The sequence below is a fragment of the Mesocricetus auratus genome, unplaced genomic scaffold, assembly GCF_017639785.1.
Source record: "Mesocricetus auratus isolate SY011 unplaced genomic scaffold, BCM_Maur_2.0 Super-Scaffold_100011, whole genome shotgun sequence".
Lineage (NCBI taxonomy): Eukaryota > Metazoa > Chordata > Mammalia > Rodentia > Cricetidae > Mesocricetus > Mesocricetus auratus.
The window spans coordinates 6,773,781-6,789,388 of record NW_024429195.1 but is presented as its reverse complement, the minus strand read 5'-3'; the positions used below and the strand labels follow the sequence as shown (position 1 = coordinate 6,789,388).

The window sequence follows — 15,608 nt, the reverse complement described above, 5'->3', positions numbered from 1 at the left end:
GGGAAGCGCCCAGGAAGGAGAGTCCAACTGTGAGTTCCTCAGGACAGTTCCGGTGGGAGCGGTTTATGGTCTTGGGTAGTGAGATGACCCAACTGGAAAAGGAGCTTGCTGTCAAGCCTTGTGACTAGACAGTGCAGTCCCCAGGAGCCACATTCAAGAAGGACAAAACCAGCCCTCCCCACCAAAAAAAAAAAAAAACTTAAGAAGTTCTACGGCCTCTTGTTTCTGTGTGTGAGGGAAGGAGCTGCCGCTTTGTTCTTTTTCCAGCTCATAAGTTAAGAGCTAATGGAACTTGCTGGGCCTTGGTGGCACACGCCTTTAATCCCAGCACTTGGGAGGCAGAGGCAGGCGGATCTCTGTGAGTTCGAATCCAGCCAGGCCTACAGAGCGAGTTCCAGGACAACCTCCAAAACAGTACAGAGAAACCCTGTCTGGAATAACTTAAAAAAAAAAAAAAAGAAAGAAAGAAAGAAAGCAAAGCGGAGTTAATGGAACCCGCAGGCAATTAAGACAGTAGGGCATTTGTAGTAGTTACTCTTCTCCCTGCTGTGAGTGACAAATCTCCCCCCCCCCAAGAGGTGATGATGTAGGGGAGGGTGATCTGGGCTTAAGGTTGAGGTGATAACTGTCCACCCTGGCAGGGAAGTCACTGCTGCCGGCGGGCGAGGTGGCTGGGTATACGGAGCCCACGGTCAGGAAGCCGATGGGAGTGCTGGCCTCGCCTTGCTCTGCCCTCTCTCTCAAGTCCGGGGTCCCTGTCTCCTGGTATGGCACCACCATTGTCAGGGTGAGTCCTGCTGCTCAGCCTGACTTTTCCTATCCACACCCAGAGGTGTGTTTTCACCATGACTTTAAACCCTGCCAGGCTGGCAGTCAAGACTGACTACCGCTCCTCCTGTAAGCTGAGTCAGCAGTCCCAACAACCAGCCTCTGTGCCCTACAGGCGGAATCAGTGCTAGCATTTACCGCCGTCACTGCCCTTTCCCTGCTCACGGACGGCCGCATTGGCTTTTGAACAGGTTTCTGCTCTCTTGGTTACTGTCCCCTCGACTTCCTTCTCCCACAGACAGCGGTGAACTGAGCTGTTCCTCAGGCTGCGGTGTCTGGATTGATCTGAAGCATTTCTGTTCTCTTGCACAGGATGAGCTCACTGCCGTGAACGTGAAGCAGGGTTTCAACAATCAGCCAGCCTTCACGGGAGACGAGCACGGCTCTGCCAGAAACATTGTAATCAACCCCTCAAAGGTAATGCCGATTGCTGCTCACAACTCCTGAAAAGGGCAGCTTGTGACCCCTGATACACATATGCTGATATATACCAAGTCAATATTTATGCATGTATATGTGTGTGTGTGTGTATGTGTGTATGTCTGTCTGTCTATCTTATCTATCTATCCATCCACCTGCTATTTGAGCCATAGTCCATGTTCTAAATTTCCCCGTTTCCAAACCGTGAAGCACGCACGGTGTTAGCTGCATGGCATTTCATTCTGTCTGTCTCATTCTGAGTCTCCTGCCGTCTCCCCTTTCCACCTTCTACTTATTTCTTATGGCTTTCATGGCTGCCATGGCAGAAAAGCCCGGCCAGTTTTAGACGGCTGCTATAGTCTAGGTTTATTTTGTTTCCCTAAGACGATGCTCATTGCTTTATGCGAGGAGCTCAGCGCCAAGCCGCCCAGTTGCTGATTACATACTAGGCCCCATCCTTCAGCCATTATGAGGCCCACTGTCTTCCTACATTAAAAAAAACAGCAATTTCTACTTCTTGGTGCTCTCTAGTTGGTGTGACTTTTTTAAAATTGAACTCAGGACTTGCAGATCCTGTACATATGTCCCGCCACCGAGCCAGCTGTACCCAAAGCCCCTCATAAAGCTATTTTGAAACTATGTGAATAACCAGATTTCTGTATGTTTCACACGATGATTTGATGGTATTTTCTTTCCCGTTACACATCCCACCATTCTTTTTCTTTCTTTTGCTGGCTTCTCACCAGGCAGCCCTGCCTGGCCTGAACTTGCTGTGTGCACCGAGACTGTCTTTGGATTTGCATCAGCGTTCTTGTCCCTGTGTCCGTGTGCTGGGTTACAGGCAAGCCTCGCTCACCAGTGGCTCTGGCCGGAAGGTTTGTTGTGCTGGGGGCCGACACGCTTTTCCCTACTTTCATTCCTCAGGTGCGCGTTAGCGCCGGTTCTTTTGTGAGGAGCTCGCCCGTGCACTTCCGATGGTTTCAGTGTCACCTGGATTGCTTTGGTACCCCTCATGGGTTCCCGGTTTTATTTTTCTGTGTTGTGATTTGTTGCCTTCATTTTTCCTTTGGCTGCCCACGTTTTCCAGTATTTGCTCAGTGGCGGCCTTTTAAGCCCTGGTTAAGCACCCCACCATTCTCGGTGTCCCACGACACCTTCCAGGGCCACGCTGTTCTGTGTGTCTGGAGCTGCGTGCTGGGCACGCTCAGCAGTTCTGGGGTACTGTTAGTCCTACGCCCTTTCAGCGGACGGAGAGACGCACCCTCTGCCTGATTGGTCTGCCTACCGGTTGTTACCGTTTCCAACCTTACATCACGCAGTATTCCCTTACGGTGGACGGAGGGGATGGACCCTTCTGTCTAACTTGCCTGTTTGGTCTGCCTACCGCACACCACGTGGTACTTCCGTTACTCTTGCTGTTTGGCCTTTGTGTCTTGCTTTCCCAGAAGTGAGAACTGATTCCTGCATGCCAGCAAACTTGGCTTTGTGCTACGGTTTGCTTTGCTTTTTTGCTCATTGGCATCACAACAACCAAGTTCCTGTGTAAGATTTACAGTTTTTCTGTAACACCTTTTGTGCCTACACCAACGTTCATTAAAACTATATAGTCAGAGTTGGAGGGAAGAGGCTTGGGCGGGACCGGAGGAGGGAAAAGAAGGGGGAAAGTGATTAATTCTATTTTAATTAAAAGTCCAAAAAAATTGTAGTCAGAACATTATGTTCAAAGTTTGTTGAACTAAATATCTCTTTCCATGTATCAATTGGACATATAGACAGGAGTATTTTTGCTTATAGTATTTTCTTTTAGTGATTGATTTTTAAATTCTTTTTATATTATTATTCTCTTATATTAAAATACTTTCACTCTCATTAAGTTAAAAGCATCATATATGCAAGGGAGAACACAAAAACACACAAATAATTGCTTGCTAAATTGCCAGTGGAAATACTATCCAAAAAATGTAAAGGAAGACAAAAGTATATCTGTGGTTGTGTGTGTAGTCCCACTGACGAGACACAGCATTTTTGAGCTTGTCTTTTGCGATCTCTATACACACCGTGTTACAACCGCAATTATGCATTTGTGATCAGCACGTAGTTTTACGTGTGTAATTCAGCTGCTTCATGCTTGCCACCCAGCCTGATTTAGTGTGTAGACAGTGTGTAGCACATGCATTCCTACTGCTCTTGAACCATCACCTTCCCGCCTGTGCCCAGAACATGCTCGCCTTTCTTAAGGGATGACTGCCATGTCCCGAGTGGCTTGTTCCCGGATACCCGAACGGGGCAGCTGGGGAAAGAAGGAACCAGGTACATTGAAATGACGGGCACCCGTGCAGAAAAGCCGGGCTCGGGTGAGCCGTGCCAGGCACCCGTGCAGAAAGCGGTGCCGGCTTTGATGGAGGGCTCGGGGGAGCCGTGCTGGCTTTGGTGGAGGGCACTTCCAGCAACCTGGAAATTCAGCGTGTGTTATGGACAGACAGCCCTAGGAGGCAGGGCTGGCTCGTCTGGGCATGGGTCTGTCTACAAGGAGAGCTTCAGTCTGTAAGTATCTGGGAGGAGGCGACTCCCACCTGATCTCTGCACACTTTTGTTCGCGCATCCTTAGAAGCTCTTGTCTTCATAAAAGCCCGGGCCTGGCCTCAACTAAGGAGGAGAGATCTGCCTTCTGGAACGTGTGTTCTGACCTCCACAGGCTGTGGCATGGATGTGCCTGCCACCCCTCCTGCTAATGACATGCACACTCTCCCTTTTTCTCTTATACATGCAAATACTCATAAAATCGAAAAGGTGAAAGAAGAGACTGTTGTGAATGCTGTAACATAATGGGTTAGGGTCTCGTGGATTTGGGGTATTCAGAGTTTAGTTCCTATCACAGAGTAGGGATTTTTATGTTATGAACTGCTCAATTCTTGGTTCTTTGTGTCAAATGTTATGTTAGTTTAAGTAGCCAGGTTGACAAAAATAATACTTGCTACAACTCGGACCACTTTTCCCTGTGAGGTCTGTTCAAATTCACCTAATGCTTCTTATGTGAATTTGACTTCATTAATATGAAATGTATGAATCTTAGTGCTTAACACTCGACCCTTCCCATGCTCTTATCAAAGGAGCTATTACCCAAGTACAAGATAAAAACATGTCGCGTTGACCTCCTTAGCGTTTTGTTTGAAAGAGTATAAATTGGTATGAGACCTTTTGAAGGGTGATATGGCAGTATAATTAACACTGCAGGATCGTGCCACCCAGTTTATTGCAGCCGTCCTGTGCCTGTGCGTAATGAATGGGAAAGGTGCTCACGTTAGCACAACGCATGACACTAATGTTTACAGCCGGTACCTCAGGTGCCTGCTAACACTCTCTTACTTAAGGAAAGGACAGTGCATCCATGTAAAACGCCATTGTGTAGCTATACAAATAAGTGGATTCCACATGTAGGTATGCTTATGCTAACTGTATTGTGAGCCAGATATGCCAGAAAGGAAAGCAGCAATTGGGTGTTTGCCTGTGTCAGTGCTGGTAACAGTGGAAGGTTGCTTAAGGAACTAATCAAATTGGTCACTGGGAGGCAGGGATTAGGTTTTGAGAATGAGGCTCTTAAAAAAATGCATCTTCTGGTTTTTGAATATTGTAGCTATATTGCTGTTAGAAGAAAACTAAGCACTCTAGTTGGTTGGTAGCAAACCTGTAATCCTAGCACTGGGTGAGGGACAGAGGCCATACACCAGACCAGCGTGAGACCAGTCTTTTTTAGACATTTTTTTTTGAGCCTTAATGTGCATTTCTCCCGTCTTGCTTATTTAGGGATTTTGACTTTGCTTACAGTATGAATTTATTTACAAGATTCACCAAGGAGAATTATAAAACATTTATATTCAGTTTTCTTTTCCATTATTAAGAGGGTACATTGACTCCTTAGAGTGATTTTCTTTTCATTTTTATACCCTTGTTCATTGTGATGAACAAACCAGATGTAATTGCAACTTAGAGGTCTCTTTAATGCATAGCAGCATACACTCTCAGTTGTTTAGTGCCCTTGGTAGAAAGACAAAGTGTCCGTTAAGAAGTTTAAAATCGAACAGTTTGCCCCTAGTGACAGCTTGTGTGCAACCAACTGGTTCCGCGTCTAGTTAATTTATCTACGGAAAGTTCTAGAAACATTTCCTTTCAACAGAAAAAACTTTAGTGATTTTGTTTGAGAACCCAAATCTCATCTGTTTTTGTGCTTTCTCTAGTTTCTGTTAGTTACTGTTCTACTCCTGTGGAGAGACACCATGACCACGGTAGCTCTTATAAAACAAAGCATTTAGTTGGCACTGGCTTACAGTTCAGAGGTTAAGTCCATTTTTATCGTGGCAAGGAGCCCGGTGGTATGCAGATGAGCACTGGAGTGATAGCTGAGACCCACATCACGACCCATCGGCAGAGAGAGAGACTTAGGGCTTGACATGGGCTTTTTACAACTTCAAAGCCCACCTTCAGTGACAGACTTCCTCCAGCAAGGCCACACCTCCTAACCCTAATCCCTCTCAGGTAGTGATACTTCCCAATGACTCAAGCATTCAAATCCAGAAGCCTGTGGGGGGCATGCTTATTCAAACCACCACAGTTTTTTTTTTTTTTTTTTTTTTTTTACCGTTTTTCAACTCAGGGAGCTTCTGTTCATATTATACAAAGAAGTTGTGCTAGCTTTTTGTCCTGAGGATAATCTCCACTAAAGGCACCAGTCAAATGGGGGTCAGGCCATGTGTGAGATTTACTTTGACTTTTTTTAAAAGATGTATTTATTTATTATGAAAATAACATTCTGCCTCCATTTATGTCTGCACGCCAGAAGAGGGCACCAGATCTCATTATGGATGGTTGTGAGCCACCACGGGGTTGCTGGGAATTGAACTCAGGACCTCTGGAAGAGCAGTCAGTGCTCTTAACCTCTGAGCCATCTCTCCAGCCCCCTTACTCTGACTTTTAACTAAGGTGGGACTTTGACTTTTGGATTTTTCCAGAGTATCCGCCTTATCTCACTTAAATTGCTACTGTTTGCTAACTGTCGGTGGGTGGTTCTTGGAAATTGTTTGCATCATATGATAGAAAGACTCTCGTGAAACAAAATGGGAACCCTTCTGGATTCTTGCAAACTCTTAACAGGTCTCCTATGGGTTTACTGAATCTGTCCCCGCCCCGCTGCCCGTGGCCACCTCCCCATCCTGCTCCTTGCCCACCCTAAACTGTAGATGACACGAAACGATAGGATATCCGGGCACCTAGTTTACCTCTGCCTTTTGCAATTTTCCTTTCAAATGAATTGCTCTAGGTTCTTTAAGGAAGTAACCTCAGGTGTTAACGTGGAACTTCCTTGCTAAAAGCACGCGCTGTTAGGATGAAACAGGAAGAATGCTCTCCTCCATTCCCAGGCTCTCTCCCTGCTCCAGTGAGCCCCTGTGTGGGGTGGGGCTCACTCTCTCTGCTGTGCGGTGTGCAGCCTGGCAAAGGAGAGAGTTCGTCCTGATGGAATTAGCTCCGTGCCCCCAGAGACTCCTTTGTTTCTCTCTTCTTTTGCTGCTGTTTGGGGGTCAATGGGGCAAGAGGTGCTGCGTGAGTTCTGCATTGTGTGACTGGACAGCGATCACGCCATCGGGCTTCAGGACTTACTGTCTGGAAGTCCGGTTTTGCCTTTATTTTGTTCTCTGGTGGGCCGTGTAGAGCTCTTACTGAGAAGTCAAGGTGAAAATCTGCACTGCTAAGGTAGCTGCTGCACACCGTCCTTACGCACTGTCTCTCGTCTCCGTCTCTTCTGCAGATCGGCGCCTATTTCAGCAGCATATTGGCCGAGAAACTGAAGCTTAACACTTTCCAGGACACCGGCAAGAAGAAGCCCCAAGTGAATGCCAAAGATAACTATTGGCTGGTCACTGCTCGGTCTCAGAGCGCCATTCACAGTTGGTTCTCTGACCTAGCTGGAAATAAGCCACTTGCTGTTTTGGCAAAAAAGGTACCGAGCGTTTTTCTTCCGTTGTTACAGTTACAAGTTTTGTTAGGTGAAGCTGTTTGACACGATGTTCACGTGCATTTACTTTCCCCTGGTTCCTGCGCAGGCCGGGCGCTCGCTGCAGGCCGCACGCTCAGCTGCAGGCCCACACCAGCAGAGAGCGCTGTTCTTGCCTCCTTCCCTCTAGGTTTGGATTACACGGGGTGCTTGGGGCGCCTGAGAGCCTAGAGGATCTTCTTAGGATAGAAGCACTTTAGGTGGACTTAAGCATAATCTTGAAGTATAAAAGCAGGCAATAAGGCTTCATTTTTTTTCCCGTTACACTTTTACTTTTCTTAAATCAAGATGTCTAAGATATGGCAAAAAAGATCCCTTTGAGATTATTCCCTTGTCTGTCAAAATACAAAATACCCATCCCAGGCTCCTGTCCAGCACTTGGGAGTTACACACACACACACACACACACACACACACACACACACACACACACACACACACACACACACGCAAAATGCCTTTATGCTAAGTCTTACTGTCAAGCAAGATGAAGAGTTTTATTCTGGGTGTGCTTTGTAGTATGAAAAAAATATTTTAAACAAAACAGGCAAATTTATTTATAACTTCCTGGGGTTTTTTTTTTAAACAAGGATGTGTGTGGAGTGATTGGAGGTTCTTTTAAAAATCTTTATCTCTAGAAATTCTCTTCAGTGGGAATAGTCCATATATAGGTTTAACAATCTTGTGGTCAGAACAATGCAAGATGTCCTTTGAAAGTTTCAAAGAAGTTAGAAGTCTCCCTCTTAGTCTTTATCTGTGACTTCTTGTATGCCCTTGAGGTAGTCCCAGATGTCTCTTCTCATCTCCCCTGGAGTCCCCGAGTTTTAGGAGCTGCCGGTCTTCTGTTCTAAGTATGCCAGCCCAGAAGAGGATGCCTCGGGATACTTGCCTGTTTGTTTTTGAAAGCGACTCTTTGAAAATAGTGCCTGCATCCTCCATTGGCTTTATTTTGCTATAATATCTTGATACTGCATGCCTCTCATAGACGATAGATAGATATAGGTAGGTAGAAGATAGATATATAGATAGATATGTAGATAGATAGGTAGATAATAGAATAGATAGATAATAGAAGCGAAAGGCACTTGGAGCCTTTGAAGAACACTTGTTTAAGTGTGACCAACTCTTCCCACAGAGTTAGTGCCACTGTCTCAACCTGCCTGACCTGCGGGGCTGGAGCACTTCTTGCCCCGTGCTAATCTCTGTCTGTGGTCTCACCGTGGCCCACGGATTGATTGTCCCCGAAGGCCATGCGAGCCAAAGAGCATCCTGCAGAGTTTGAAGGCTTTTGACACCGATCCACAGCCTCTCCTCTGTGCTGTCAGCTGGGTGTCCTTTAAAGTTTCCCCTTGTTAACCGCTCTAAGAATACTTTTGGGATGCTTTCTTAAAGCGACTATTGATAAGGAATTGGTTTCCGTGCTTTACGGGTGCAGGGGTCTCTTGTCTTTTAAGAGGGCGATGACTCATGGTGTGCCGTATTAGCCATTGTTCTTCTTTCTTTATTAGGAGCTGCCCCTGGCCAAGTCAGGTGTCCCTCAGGTAAGCTCTGGCATTAATTCTTTGCAAACACAGACATTTTTTTTCTCTATAAAACATTGACTCTGATGTATTCATGTGTTAGGCATTCCGGGAGTCCCTTCTTCTCATCTTCTCAGAATTTCATCCTTTTTGAAAATGGCAAAAGCTCTTGCAGATTTGGGTAAAGGACCAGATTCTCTACATGGTCTTCATATTCAGCCACTTAGTCAATTTCTGATGTTTATGTGTAAGTGGGCTTAAGGCAGGGAACGGTGCTGTGATCTGGAGTCATCTTCCAGCTCTTCCCCAGCTGTTAGAATAGTTTCCTACATGGGACGGACTATGTGTCCGGCATGGCTTCCCAGTAGTCTAAAGTTAAGCAGCACTCTCGAGGTGCCTGGAAAGGACTTTTCATTCAGTCCTCACCATTACTCGATTTGTAAGAGGAAAATTGTGGCAACCAGGGATATTCTTCTAACTCTTGAACAGTTGGCTAGCTCTTACCTGTTTATGCAGGTGCCCTTGGCTACTGTGGTCTGAGAATTCCCTTCCTTCTGGTCCCCATAAGATAACGGAAGATGTCGATGGTGGTGAGCATCCAAGGGAGACTTGTTAGCAATAGATAGCCTTGTGTACATGCAAGAAGCACACACTTAGCATCTCAACTTCCTTTTCAGCTCTAGATTGATCTAGAAGCTAAAATACTGCCCAGTGATTGCCCAAATTCAGTGTCTCAAGTTTATGTCAGGCGTTTTACTGAAAAAATAGAATTCATCACTATAAAAGAAGAATCACTAGAAAACATCATTTCCTCCCCAAGTTGGCCCAAACTGCAGATTGTACAAAACCATCTCTATATATCTTCTCACTTAATCAAGTAATTCTCTTCACATCTGTTTGTTTGGATATCGCAACCCTGTCTTGACTCAACTCAAGGTTTCACTGTTTTGTCCTGTGCTGTTTATGTAAGATCTGTGACTCAGTTTTGTATTCTATTTTATCTAAACATTTCAAAAATTTCAACCGTTTGCCTTTTTCCCCTCTTAACAGTTGCCATTTAAAGAAATCCTTTGGTCATCTATGAAAGATACTATTAACAGGACTCTTTGGAGAAGCCAACTTGAACTTTGCATTTATCTGCGTTTTTAGGCTTTGCTCTGACGTCTTTTCCGTGTGTACGGATGAAAGGCCAGCTGACCTGGACTGGTACAATTTAAGCTACTAGCTCCACATTTTGTATTCTAGTGACAAGCATCAGGTCTTGAGCCGGATGTCTGACCCTGCGTTTTTCTTGTCTCTGTCTTAAATGCTAGTAAAAACAGAGACCGAGTTCCATGAATTCTAAACTTGCGGGACGTTTTTCTCATGAGAATGCCCCGCTGTGTTGTTTTGAGATGAAGCTTTAGCCCACATATTTTTTTTTTTTTTTTTGCCTCCTGTTAGTTTGCTCGTGCAGTGTAGTTTTCTGTGTCATGGGGAGCGATGTTCTAAATTCAGCACACAAGGCAGCAAATGCCCCTGATCAGAAAGTCTTCAGTTTTCTGTAAATACAGTGTGAACACACTACACCCCATTGACCAAGGCAGGCAAGTGTTCCTTCAGCATTGGAACAGCTCAGTGTTTCTTTGGAGAGAACCAACTGAAATAGCTTGTTTTTAGGAGAGTTATATACATATGTATGTATGCATGTACATATGTATATATATGTATATTCCTTAAAACTTTTTAATTCTAGGGATCACAGCTAGTAGAAAAATCCTCTGCTATATGAATTGGCAGATTTGAAGCGAAGCTTTTGCAACCTAAATTCAACTTTGACTTTTGGGGTAGAGAGAGAGAGATCAGGTTTCTTTATCCATGGCTCGGTTCCAGTGTCTTCTTTTGAAGGGGCCAAATCCATGGGATTAAAACACTTGGGCTAGTATAAACAAATCCCTAATCTGGTGACAAAATCCTTATTGCTATAATTTTTACACACATTAAAAAGAAACCAGAATACCCACTGTGTGAGGTGCATGGGATTGGTATCATCAGAATTCACAAACAGCTGGAGAGTGATGGGCTTGGCTGGGAAAAGCCTAGTTTTACAGAAGCGGTCACCCTGCTGTGGCGTAAGGAGTGCATGCTCCTTATGCTGCATTGTAACAAACGTACCCTTGCTGCCTTTTTCCGCTGTGTTCGTACATTGGATAGACTACATAGACTAACAGGCTTGTTCATAGGATGTTTATGAGGTGCTCGGGAAGAGCGAATTAACTCTTTCAAGCCATCTACTGGTACACTTGGATATTAATTTGCTGAATTGTACCTTTGTGGTCTTGGAGAAATAATTAACAGCCTCAAGTGTCTACTTCAGCCAGCGAGTTAATTGCCCAGCTATTGTAGCTCAGTGTGTGTTAGGCAGATTCACTGATCCATCATTTTAGACTCTAATTAATATTTTGGGCTAAAGTCACTTTCAGATAAGTTTCCGGAAATTGTTGCTTTTGTGAAACGCTGCAGTTAGTTAGAAAGCCTCATACAGAAAAGTGTCCGTGGATAAAATGCAGAATGGCGACAAATCCTGTCTGATCTGGTCTTTCCCATCCAATTTTGAGATAAATCATTTGGAAGAGTACCAGGAAATTATCCCCCTTCCCCCCGTGTATTCATAAGGCAGATAACTTTCCTCATTTGAGAATGTGACAAGACTTTGTTTTATAAATAAGAAGGCACAGCTGATAACCACTTTGCCACATGGTAAACACAATTTTGATTTTTGTTTCTTAACGAAAACTGGCTTAAAGTTCCTTCCCCCTTTAAAAAACACATGCGCTGCTTGAAAAGGTGTCAGACACACTTTCTCTTCCTCGTAGCAGCAAATAACTTCCAGCCCTTTTCCTGTTTCATTCTCTGTAAGTTTGCCTGGCAGTTCGATAGTGTGTGATTGCTCTGTGTTATTGCTTTTATAGGTCCCCATCCTTAGTAAAAAAGAGGACGTTTTTGCATATTTAGCTAAGTACTCTGTGCCAATGGTTCGAGCAACGTGGCTGATCAAGATGACTTGTGCCTATTACTCCGCTATTTCTGAAGCTAAAATTAAGAAACGCCAGGCTCCGGATCCCAATTTGGGTAAGTGAGGCTACGTGCGGTGTTTTCCGTTTCCCTCTCCACTCTCCAAGTGATTGCCGCCTGCACCCTCTCAGAACTCGGCATCCCCAGCGCGGTGAGTACTGAGAAAGTCTAGGGTGCAGCCGAAAGCCACCCACTGTCGACGCTTCCGTGAGTTTGCCCTGTGTTGACCTCTGCGGTAGCTCAGCCGTGGAGGTGCTGGTCAGACCTTCGTCTCTCGTCTGGACAGAAGCAGTCCCTCCCTGGCTTCCGTGCGTGGTTTCCCTCCAAGCGAGGAGCCTTAAGTCCAAACGGACGGCTGTTGGCTACTCCCTCCTTCCCAATGCTCACTGCCTCTTTTGTGGTGGGTACTACATGCCCGTGCCATGACAGCTGATGCTTGTTAAGCTTTCTGCATTGTAGCCAGAGGGATCCGGCTGGAACAGAAATCATGCCTCTCCGGTGCTCGAAACCCATTCATGAGCAACTGTCCTACTCACCGTTTCCTCCTCCCTTGGCCAGCACCAGCAGCCTGCCTGCCTGCCTGCCTGCCTGCCTTTTCTGGCTTTAAGCCTTGCACCGAAGCAGGTGGACACTGATCCTCCCTGCCGTAGATGCCCACGTGTGTGCCCCCCTGGCTCCACACGGCAATCGCTCAGTGAACCCCGGGACCGCGCTGCCTAAAGCTGCCGCCGCCTGGCTCTTTGTGTGATTGGCGGTTGCTAATACCGCCCGTGACGTTAGCTGTTAGCTTACCGGTCATCTGTATTCATCCACCCCAACTGTACTGTGAAGGCTGCATGGGAATTTTGGGTTTGTTCACAGCTGAATTTCATCCTGATTTTTCTCAGTGCTGGTCTCTCACGAGATGGTACCCGGCTTACAGAGGTTGTCTAGCAATTTTTAAAATGAGGAAATGAATAACTAGGCATTTATGTTTGTATATGTATGATGCCATTTTGTGTGCGTATATGCTTTTAAAATCTCCCCCGTGCCAGGTGGGGGTGGCATGCCCCTTTAATCCCAGTGCTTGGGAGGCAGAGGCAAGTGGATCTCTGTGAGTTTGAAGTCAGGCTGGTCTGCAAAACAAGTTCCAGGACAGCCAGGGCTGTTACACAGAGAAACCAGGTTTCTTTCCTTTTTTTCTTTATTCCCTCTCCAATTCTGTCTGAGGGCTGTGCCACTGGGGACATGCCAATCTGGTTGGCCGGTGTTGCCACCCAAGGCCATGGTGTCGTTCAAGTCTGGGCTGCTGCCTAGGGCCACATCTGGGCCTCTGTGACCCAGCAGCAGCCAAGGTTCTGAGTTGATATCCATAGCTCTTGTTACCACTGAGGGCTGTGTAGATGCCCGGGGTCTGGACAAGTTACCTGAGACCAGGTTGGTGTCTTGTTGCTGCTGGGGCCATACTAATCTGAGTGGCCTGGGCTGCCACAGGGGTCCTGGACTGCCAAGGGCCAGCCACATCTGGGGCTGTGTACCTGTGTTTGGGGTCTGTGATGATGTCCATGGCCTGCGTTCCCACAGGGGGTCATAAGAATGGTTCATGTTAAAAATCAAAGGACCATGCCGAGCTGGCCCTGCCCATCACTGGCCCTGGGACAGCCAGTCTTGCCCCTCGCTGGACATGACAGCAGAGCTGGCCAATCTCCCATGGGAGAGCTGGCTCCCACACTCGGAAGAGATGGTCCCACCCCTCACCAGGGGCGTGAAAGAGCTGGCCCTGATGTCACAGGTCTAGGAGAGCTGGCTCTGCTCCTCACCCGAGGTGGGGGTGGACCCAGTGGTCCAAGCTGACTAGCACAGCTGTCACCCAGATCTGCATCCTGGGCCTTAGGTTGGCCCATCCTGTCATCGACCCCATCTGTGTCCTGCCGGAGCTCGTGAAGGGATTGGTCCTGTGGAGCAATAACTTCCGGCTCCCCATGACTTAGGGCAGCAGCAGGATATCTGAGAGGAGTTTTGGTGAGGGTCCACTGATGATGCTGTGCCAGAGGCCTTGAACCACACCAGTGACTCAGTGCCATGAACGTTGTTGATGTTGGCGGTGGATTGGATAAACGGGTGTATACTGTGTGACATACCGTAGTGCCCAGTGACACCAGCATGGATGAAGAGGAATTGGAAAGATGGAGGAGCGAGGTGTTTTGTTTGACTTTCTTTCGGGATCGCCAGATCACAGATAATGACACAGAGACTGAAAAGTTATGAAAGCTTGGCCTGTAGCTTAGGCTTGTCCCCAGCTAACTCTTACAACTTAAGTTAACCTGTTTCTATTAACCTATGTCTTGTTATGTGACTTTTTTTTTAAAACCTCTCCTCCATTCTGTCTGTCTGACTTGGCTTGCATTTTGTTAGCATCTCCATGCACCTAGATTCATCTCCTTTACCCCCCCCCCCCCCCCCCGTCTGTCTTCTCCTGCCTAGCTATCAGCCATTCGGCTCTTTATTAAACCCGTCAGAAAACACCTTGGCAAAGACACATCTTCACAGTGGACAGAAAGATTATCCCACACATTTCCTTCCTTTTGTCTACATAAAAAGGATAGGCTTTAACCCTAACACAGTAAAACTTTATACAGTGAGAACATTTATCAGGTAAGAATTACATTCACTATGTCCAGCCCAAATTCAGAGAAAATACTCCCATTATCTATCGTATCTTGAATCCCTATAAACTGCTTTCTATAATAACTCGTATTACCAACCTAAGAATATCCTTTAGACCTTAAAATATTTTCTTAGATAAATGACTTACTGTTTTTATGTCTCTCAACCTTCATAAACTTTACATCTCTTTTGAAAGAATTTTTTAAATTTGGTAACAAAATGGTATAACTATCTAGACTTGAGTTCCCGTCAGAGACCCAAGAAGGACATAACACTACCTGAGTAAACAGGAAGTGCAGAGCAAACAACTTCCAAAACTGTAGAAACGACAGAGACAGCTGGCTGCCTGGACAGTCACCCAAGGGTCCTCTGCAATGTTGGGGCACCCATCTCTGGCCGGCAGGCCTAGAATATATGACAGATTTTTCTGTGAAACAGGAATTTGGAGGAATGTCCTACCTTGTCTTGGCAAAGTTTGACAGTTACCTTCTTTGGTGTCCTTCTTGTCCAACTTTGAAAGCTACTGCCAGCAGTAGAGGCAAGGGCAGTTTCTTGCCCAGTGGCTAGCTTTGACACATTGAAAGCAAATACCACATGGAGGTCCTTTGGAGTCGATAGGCGCTTCCAGGAGCAGACGTGTCTCACTGTCATGGAAAGCCTTACACTATGAAAACATCTTAAATGCCATACTGTTTAGGTCTCTGAAGTGTTTGAAGACCATCTGCCTAACTGTTATCTGTTTAATCCTGAGAGCATGGCTGACGTGACTAAATTTTTTTATTGTTATAGAAGACTAACTACTTAACCTGAGTTTTTCAATTATCCTAAACAGTTTGTAATGATAGCCTCTCAGGACTATAACTTTACATTTTTAAAATGAACTGCATAGGCACAGTGTCTTTTTTTTTAAGATTTTATTTGTTACATACACATTGTATGTTTGCCTGCATGCCAGAAGAGGGCACCAGATCTTACTTTAGATGGTTGTGAGCCATCATGTGGTTGCTGGGAATTTAACTCAGGACCTCTGGAAGAGCAGTCAGTGCTCTTAACCTCTGAGCCATCTCTCCAGTCCCAGGTACAATGTCTTAAAC

General features: G+C 45.8%; 1 protein-coding gene across 7 annotated transcripts in view; it reads left to right on the top strand.

Moving 5' to 3' along the window:
- Nucleotides 1-15,608, top strand: part of Med12l (mediator complex subunit 12L) — a 307,049-nt gene that overhangs the window by 23,004 nt on the left and 268,437 nt on the right. For 5 of the 7 annotated variants that reach the window (XM_040754385.1, XM_040754381.1, XM_040754382.1 and 2 more), the window contains exons 3-6: nt 1,141-1,245; nt 7,049-7,240; nt 8,803-8,835; nt 11,766-11,925. In XM_040754385.1, coding sequence (XP_040610319.1) covers nt 1,141-1,245; nt 7,049-7,240; nt 8,803-8,835; nt 11,766-11,925 — 490 coding nt within the window. The remainder of the gene's footprint in view (nt 1-1,140; nt 1,246-7,048; nt 7,241-8,802; nt 8,836-11,765; nt 11,926-15,608) is intronic. The other 2 variants (XM_040754386.1, XM_040754384.1) reach the window with 1 other exon arrangement.